The sequence below is a fragment of the Ruditapes philippinarum genome, unplaced genomic scaffold (assembly GCF_026571515.1).
Source record: "Ruditapes philippinarum isolate M1 unplaced genomic scaffold, ASM2657151v2 ctg1291_1_1_1_1, whole genome shotgun sequence".
In the NCBI taxonomy this organism is placed as follows: domain Eukaryota; kingdom Metazoa; phylum Mollusca; class Bivalvia; order Venerida; family Veneridae; genus Ruditapes; species Ruditapes philippinarum.
Window position 1 is genome coordinate 62,339 of NW_026866015.1, and position 9,547 is coordinate 71,885.

The 9,547-nt window shown below is 31.3% G+C and overlaps 1 protein-coding gene across 1 annotated transcript; it reads left to right on the forward strand.

Annotated features, from left to right (window-relative positions):
- The first annotated feature begins 2,485 nt into the window (after positions 1-2,485).
- LOC132730995 (keratin-associated protein 5-3-like) lies at positions 2,486-4,453 on the forward strand. The gene is made up of 4 exons (XM_060717090.1): positions 2,486-2,680; positions 3,343-3,534; positions 3,824-3,973; positions 4,209-4,453. Exons 1-4 carry the CDS (start codon positions 2,623-2,625, stop codon positions 4,370-4,372), a joined length of 564 nt encoding a protein of 187 aa, XP_060573073.1. The 5' UTR covers positions 2,486-2,622; the 3' UTR covers positions 4,373-4,453.
- Positions 4,454-9,547: the final 5,094 nt, after the last annotated feature.

The window sequence follows — 9,547 nt, forward strand, 5'->3', positions numbered from 1 at the left end:
TCAAATTTCAACATTGATATTATGATAATATTAAAAAAAAATACTAAAATTATGTTAGAACATAATATATATTAAGAAGATAAAAAGAAAACATGGCGGTCAAGAGTTAATCAACTAATAAGACAGACCATCGTTAAAGTTGCTTACAGTGGAATAAATACCTATTGTCAAGAACATATAAGTTTATGTTTCCTTCATCTGATGGGTAAAATAAAATGTAATGACATGATAATTGGAAGATATGAGTTTTTTGTTTCGAAATTATTTTAGAATAAGATAACACAGATAGAGAATTTACGAGCACGCATAAATACGCGCCGACTTACTGTAATTGATTTAACCTAATTCTATGCTTGCACTATTATTTACTTTTGGCCTTAAAAATATAAGACATTTTCTTAATCAGTTGTTGATAAAAATGCATTAGCTGCATTTTTAACCTTTTTTATGTTAGCAAATGGCTAGACATTTATTTTGCGGTTTTACCGCAGACCGTGTTTACTGCGTTTAATACGTTATTTAGCCAAAGGCACGGTTGTAAAACAGATACCGACTCTCATTCATTCAACACGCTTTAAAAAGTATTTCCTTGTTTCGAAAGTACATCAAGGCTCTATATATTTTCAAATGAGAGACACTCCTTTAAATCTTTAAGTCTACCTGATTAATCAGATGGTGATAATGCACATCTCAAAGGGAGAATGTCATGAAATATAATATTTACACAATAACGTGAAATGATTGTATCCTTAAGAAAAATAGTGGTACTAATGCTTATAATAAAATGTATAATAATAATAACATTATAATAATATAATAATACATTTGCAAGGACGTCTTTTGTGCACGCATAATTTTGATTTTCTCCAGTACATATTCATTGTGTTGTGTTTTTCATCATTAAAATACTATTTTGACATATATATATATATATATATATATATATATATATATATATATATATATATATATACGTGATTAAATTAGTGTAAATTAATATAAATTGAATAAACCGTTGTACAAATAAAATGCGACGAGGCCGCTATATATTTTATTGACCTACTTTTAATGAATCTTATATTATATATATATATATATATATATATATATATATATGATATATATATATATATATATTTTTTTTTGTGCACTGAAGTGTTACATTGCAAAATCGTAATAATTATTTCAGTATACGAAGCTTTTTACCAGAGTTCAAAGAAATAACAATGTATATACGTTTATGAAAAGACAGTGCAATAATGCAACTACGGTTATTTTAACTTTATAGCAAGTAATCAGTTTATAAGTTTTCTTAGATGGAAAACATACATTCTGATTGTAACAAGGAATATTGCAACGAGTTTTGAAGATTGGCTCATCCTGCACGGTGATGGGTTTAAAATTAAATTATGGTAATTGACATGATACATCGGAAGATATGAAGTTTTTAAAATGTATTCTGAAAGATATAATATAGAATAAGATCACACATAGGCATAGACACGCACATTTGCACGAGCACGCACATAAACGCACGCGCAAGCACATACTGTAATTGACTTTAACACTACTTCTCCGCCTGCAATATTATCAACTCTTGACCTTCAAATATAAAACATTTTTTCTTAATCAGTTGTTGATATAAACTATTACCTGCATTTTAAACTTTTTTATGTTAGCAAATGGCTAAAAATTTATTTTGCGGTTTAACCGCAGACTGTGTTTACTGCGTTTAATACGTTTATTTAGCCGAAGGCACGGTTGTAAAACATATATCGACTCTCATTCATCAACACGCTTTAAAAAGTATTTCCTTGTTTTGAAAGTACATCAAGGCTCTATATATTTTCAAATGAGAGACACTCCTTTAAATCTTCAAGTCTACCTGATTAATCTGATCATGATAATGCACATCTCAAAGGGAGAATGTCAGGAAATATAATATTTACACAATAACGTGAAATGATTGTATCCTTAAAAAATAATAGTGGTACTAATGCTTATAATAAAATGTATAATAATAATAACATTATAATAATATAATAATACATTTGCAAGGACGTCTTTTGTGCACGCATAATTTTGATTTTCCCCCAGTACATATTCATTGTGTTGTGTTTTTCATCATTAAAAATACTATTTTGGACATATATATATATATATATATATATATATATATATATATATATGTATATATATACATGATCAAGTTATAATTTGAATAAATACATTGACGTAACAGACAAACAATGTTTACAATGTAACTGTAACAGAAATCGACTAATTTTCATGTAATATGTCTTATTGTTGTTAAATTTCATTTTCAAATCTTATTTTTTCTGACAAGGAAATAAATTCATTGGATCAAACTTGACATGTTTTATTATTGTACGTACACTTCTTGACATTAAACATAAATCATTTAAAAAACGTTGTGTGTCGATACGATCATCTGCTTTACATCAGTCGTGACGGTACGTTAATTGACGTCAATGCACCACATCACACATCCTGTTTGATAACGTTATAAATATAAACGATTTTTCACTGGTGTTATTATGTGTTCTCTAAAATAATTGTTAATTTATATTGTGTTTTTAGTTTTCACTCAACTATTTGACGATGGAAGTTACTGTTAAAGCGTTCCTTGTTTGTCTGTTTTCAGTTCTTACTGTATCAGGTAAGATATGACATTTTTGTACGTGTTATTGCATATCTTCAAGTATCGAAAAGAACAAAACTACAGCAACAACAACAACAAATGTTTATATTCTCTTACAATAATTCGATTTATGTGAATAGTTACGACTTGAAATATTCCTCAAAATTTGATACACGTATTTTGACTGGTTTCAGTTTAAAGTTCAAACAAGACATGCTTAAAATTATATTTTTATTTTTTTTTTATATTTTGTAGCTGTGTTATTCTGATAGATTTTTTTGTACTTCGTTTTTATTTCTAGTGCCTCAATATATTATGTTATCACATACATGTTCTGCTTGTGCGACTCCGTATAATGGTATAGCACGGCCGTGCATATATTTTGGCGTGACGTCATTTTCGTTATATAAACATAGCGTTACGACGCGCTAAATGTAAGCGTGATACTATAGGCGCGTCAATGAAAATTGTTTTTTCAACTTCAAACAGTCTTTATATTTGGTATGTGATAAATAGAATATTAAATTCGTGTAAATGTAATACTAAATTAAATAAACTCGTTGAATAAAATAATATTATGCGAGCCAGAGGCTCGCATAATATAATTTTATTTGACTGTTCATTAAATTCTGTATTAAACTTAAACTCTTTCAATACCCTTAATTTATTTTTTGATACAGTTTTAGGACAGGATGGTGAATACAGCCGTCAACGTCGCCCACGACCCGATTTACCTGGTGCAAATAGATGTAGATGGGGATCAGCAGGAGTATGTGGGGGCTTTGTCAATGCTGGTTGTCCACCAGGTAGCTACTGTAACAGAAATGTATGGCCGACACAAACTGCAGGACTATGTTGTAGAGATAGACCAGGTATTTAAACTTAGTTAGCTGTTAACTACCAACATTTTTTTAAATCTTTTAAATCTTTTAAATGGACACATGTTAAGCTGATATACATTTGCAAAAATTGAAAATTACATTATTTTCTAATTATAGACGAAGCTTTTTACCAGCAGTAAATATACAATGTATATACATGTTTATGAATGAATGATGCACGATTTTCAAATAATGATAATAAAGTTTCAATTCGTTAAACTATTAATGGAGGCTTTATACATATTTCTTATTGGTTAACACATCTTATCATTTTCTGTAGATGTAGAAAGGAGGTGTCCATTTGGTCAACGAGGTGTGTGTGGAACGATTGCGGGTCGTCAATGTGGACCAGGCACTAGGTGTATGTTTATGGGAAATTTCCCAGATGCCGGGGGAAAGTGTTGTATTATACGACCAAGGCCAAACGAAGGTAAGCACCACGTTAGCAGATAATTATCAGACAATCGTATTTAAATAAACATATTTAATGCATCAATATATTTAGTAAAAAGGAGATACCTCGATTGTTGAAATTAAATAACTAGTACATTTGCAAGGTGAGTTTGATTGGTCCTGTTCTTGTACAACATCTTTCACGCCGCATACAGAACTGGATTTGTCAAATACTTTGAAACACCATTTTAACCGTAATATTTTGTTTTCAGGAAGGTGTCCACCATCCTCTGGTTTAGCGGGAATATGTTTGTTTGACCCAAACAGAAATTGTCTGTCCGATAGAGAGTGCAGAAGGGGACAATTATGTTGCTCAGAAGGATGCGGAAGTGTCTGTAAAAATGCAATTTATGGTCCAGATCCTGTACAATATTAATTGTATCTCCATACCATCATATCCATATTATTTATTCTGCCATTTAAAATGATTAAAATATAATGTGCAATATCTTTCAAATGTATTTGTTCTTCTTTGCTAAGAAAGATGCGATTCGTCGTTGAGTTGTTAAAGTGTGAGATATAAGTATAATACTGCTATCACGACTACTTGTTGAATGTAATTGATTTGAAAGCCAAGCATCCGTGCTTAACATTTAAACAAATCAAATGTTGTTTCATTTGATATTAGTTTTTCTCATATGAAAATGTACTCGAACGTAGATAGATCTCATATAATAGAAGAACCAGTTTAATAATTTTGGAGTAATTGCCCTTTGTTCATTTTAACACTATGAACATTGTACAGGACAAAACTATGAAAGTGTTTTAGAATTGAACAACACACTTTGTAGGTACATATATCTCACTGGGTAGATGTGCCTTGCAAAAAATCAAAGCTATGCCTTGTCTAATTTTGGAGTTATTTCCCTTTGTTGATTTTACACTGTGAACATTGTCCGGGACATAACTTTGACACTATAAAAGATTTAAAAAGGAAACTTTGTAAGTGGATTGATCTCACTGAGTAGATGAGCAGTGAAAAAGAACCGTGAATTTGCTTTGCTCAATTTTTGTATTATTGCTCTTTGACTTTTGTTCAGGACATAACTCTGAAACAACATAAGGTATAGTTTTCTGAGTCCAAAACCTATTCGGGGTGCATGAACCGGTTAAGCCTTTTCTTATATTCGTATTTGGTATTGAACAATTTTCCAGCTGAGGTCATTATAAATTTGATAAAGTTTTTGATTCGGAAAATGAAAAGGGGTCATATTGATAAGGTTCGATCAAAAAAGATTTCAGTTTGAAGATCAAATGGTGAAATCAATGTTTATTTGTTGAAAAATAAAAAAGAAATACGTTTTAGTTTTAACATAACGGCATGTTACAAATTGTTCTTGATGTCAAAATTGCGATCCAAACTGTCGTTTTAGATTATTGTATTCCATTTATGTTGTTGGGCAATAAATTTAATCATCCTTTCAGACTCGAAACCAACGCAGGCATAGTGCACCTTTTTGTAAAGCGTTCTTGTTTGTTGAAACTATACTATGACGCCTTGTTTCCTTCAGAATCAAAGAAAGGTTCTCTATTAAACGAAAGAAAAAGTTAATCTAGCCACACACATGTTATTAATTAACAAAATGCTGTAAAATATTTAAAAATGTAATATTTTAACACGGTTATGTGCTTTAAAAATCAAATTTAAGTGGGAGCATTTGTCCTGTTATTTTAATTAAAAGAATAACAAGCACTGATATTTGAATAAAATAATTGAAAACAATCAAGAAAATGTGTAAATATGATTCGGTTTATGCTCCGATACTTAGTAATTAAACTAATTTAAAATAAAAATAATTTTCAAGAAGGTTTTCAACCGGATTACTTTTAGGTTGTGGGAAAAGTCCGAGTGGAAACATTACCCCGTGGTCAGGCCGTTGCTAGGGGGCGTGAAGGATATTGCATGCATTCATTATCCCTCATGTACAGAATCAATAACTTAAGACATTCTTTGGTGCGCTATATTATTTTTGATACTCCTACTATTTCTTATAATAAAATCGATTTTTACCTTCGCATGCACCGAATTTCTGCAAAAAAAATGGCCCGAGTGGGAGTATTCAGCAGGTACGCGATTACTTAGTTTCCTACCATTGTAATCATTTTCTAGGCTACAAATATGAAATTCGCAAAAGGTTTACACTGATACTCGAACTTCGTATAACAATGGGTTGTGTTAACATTGAATAGTTTAAGGGTCTTAAATAAAGAATAAAAAGAAAATGTTTATGCAAACAAATTCGAAACCAAATATTATAACTTTTGAAATTTTGGCAGCATGCGGAGGCATTCGTTGTGTAACAAAATTCTAGTTGATTGAAGTAAAGGTTCTTGTAAATTTGAAAACATGTTTGGTGAAATATTTAGTTAACTAATGATTCTCAAAAAATTCTGATGGTATTCAATTTATTGCTTTATAAAATTTTATACTGTGTAAGACACATGTCAAATATTAATTTTCTATACCCCCGACAAATGAAGTTTAATATTACTGGAGTCAGCTGGTTCATTATTACAATTTGAACTTTGTCTGGAAAATAACTTGAGAACTATAGAAGATATCAAGGTAAAACATTATTGGTAAATGAATGAAATAGCAGCGCACAAGAACCGTTACTTTTCATTTCCTAATTTTGGAGTTATTGCCCTTTGTTAATTTGTGTGTGTTGTTTTGAAAAAGCCGACATATATGGGGTTTCTTTTGTTGGCGGCGAAGGCGGCGTCCCCTTAGGTTTGTTCGTATAGCTTAACGCAGTCAGTTTAAGTCGGATCGATTCCAAAATTGGTATGCATGCTTTTTGAAATGAAGTGCAGTGCATAAGAAACGTTACTATGTACTTCAATGTACTTCATGATTTTTTTTATTTATTGCCTTTTGTTAACTTCGGCGTCCCCTCGGGCTTGTCCGGAGCATAATCCAGTGTAAGTCGAATTGGTTTCAAACATGGCATGCGTTCTTCTTTAAATAACCAAATAACCTAATGTTTAGTGCACACGGATCGTTACTCTGTAATTCTTATTTTTGGAGTTACTATCCTGTGTTAATTTTCATTCTTTATTTTGGTACGGGTCTTGTCTTCTAAAACATATAGCTATGGATTTGAAACTTTATAGAAAGATTTATCTCATTAGGAAAAAGTGTAGCGCTTAAAAATCGGTACTCTGAAGTTCCTGATTTTTGAATTATTGGCCTATGTTAATTTCATACTGTATTTGTGTACGGGCAAGTCCCCAAACACTTTAAAAGCTATTGACTTGTAACCTCATAGGATGATGGACAATTATATATCACAAAGTCCTCCATTTAATCTGCCAGTATAAAACTTTTTAATGATATTTTTATTTTTGATAATATATAACATGTTTTATTTATCAAAGTGTTGAAAAGGCGACACATTCTACTTGAAGGGTTCTAGTAACGCTTTAAACTTTGTCGGGGACAGAACATAACAACTAAAATATGAAACTTTGTAGGTAGATACATCTGAATTAGCAGCAGTACAGTGCAAAAGAAAAGTAAATTTCCTTAATTTTTGAGTTATTGCCCTTTGTTCATGTGTACACGTTCAGCTTTGTCCAGGACATAACTTGAGAAATTTAAAAGGTACCAACTTGAAACGTTGTAGGTTGATAGATCTGAATGACTGGAAGTGTATTGCATAAGAACATTAACCCTCCTTTTGGAGTTGTTGTCCTTTGTTGTTTTTTTACACTTTTTTTAACTTTGCCCTGAACATAACTTAAGAACTACAAAATAAATCAATTTGAAACTTTGTAGATAGATAGCTTTCACTGAGTAGCAATGCAGTGCAGAATAACCGTTACCCTCCATTTGCTTATTTTGAGTTATTACCCTCTGTTTATTTTTCACATTTATCTTTGACCAGGACATCGCTTTAGAACTATATAAAAAGTATCAACATATTTTTTTAAGGACGATTGATCTCACTGACTTGAAGTGCAGACATTTTTGGGAGGGGAGAAGGAACGTATTGTCCTTAAATGAAGTCATGAAAAGTCCAAACTGTAATTTATCTACTTCATGTAGGATAAAGATTTAAAAACATTTAAAAAATGAACTACTGCGTTCTTCCTATTTGCAAAAAATAATAATTTCTGACGAGGGCGTGTCGGGGTTATTCGGAACTCGTGACAATACATAGTTTATTAAAAACTCAAATAAGAACTGAGACTTTTTGAATCCCTTAACGCATTTATGAAAGTCAGTATGTTAAACTAAAACGTTCACGGTATGACTTTGCGTTGTTTACGGACGGATGAACAAATATACAATGTGCAGCAAATCAATACATCTCAACTTATTTAAGTGGCATAATAAAGTGTCTGTGACACATCTGCGGATGTTTCTAAATTCAAAATTTTACTATTTCACGTTTAAATGTTGAATTCTGCTTAAGCCGGTGCTAGGGGGCGTGGACGGTAACTTGCACTTTCCAGTACCGTCCATGAACAGGCTCAATCAAACCGAGCCTGCAACATTTTCTATTTTGCCGTGTTGGGCTTTCTTTAGGGATTCTGTATTCATCTATTTTAGGGCGAGGCAAATTTTAACCACAGAAGCATGTGCTATGAACATTCTTAAGAAGATCAAAATGTGATGATGCTAAATGGCAAATACCAAAGCCTTCGACATTTTTTCCACAGAAGGGAGAAAAATAATTTTTGATTTCGTCTTTAAGTGTATATTTTGCACTAATACAAACTTGACTGAAACCATGTGTATGTCTGTTGTACGGTGTCATTGAAAATTATTCATTTATAAAGAGTGGTTAAAACATGTTTACTCGCTATGATCTATATGTGGTAATAAAAAGGTTCTGAAAAAAGTTCTCAGCTGAATAAACATTTAAAATATTACTGTTATCTTTGCTTATTATTTGAAGAGGAAAAATATGAGAATGAATATTTTATTTAAAAAAGAGGAAAACTCAATTCCCCAAAGAATGCCAAAAATGCACAAGTGCTAATGTTACAGACCCAGTTTGATTGAGCCTTTTCATGAACGGTACTGGAAAGTACAAATTATCGTCCAAACCCCTTAAAACCGGTTAATGCAGAAGTAAACATTTAAACACAAATTGACAACAATTCCGACGATTTATTCATAAGGCGGTTATCATGGAACCTGCAATGTTGCATGCTAGGTTCATTCGTAATGCGTTAATGCATAGAGGAATTGTACAAAGATGTTATTGAATTCTTGTAAATTTGCAATAGCTATATGAACATGTTTAGTTTGATCAGTATTTCATTATATGGTGTAATGTGAAATACGCATTGATCTATTTATCAAAGCGCCTGCCTCTTTACAAAGGTGCTGTAGTTCTGAATTATACTTTATCCACCATGTTTTCTTATATGAAACCAGGACTGGCTAAATTCAGGAAGAAGACTAAAATATTGTCAAAAAATACAGAATCTTTCATGAAAATAAATACAGCAATATACAATAAATTACACATATAATATGGATCTGCACATGTGATATAAAAATTCTCATAATTGATAATAATAAAAAAACCTTGATTTT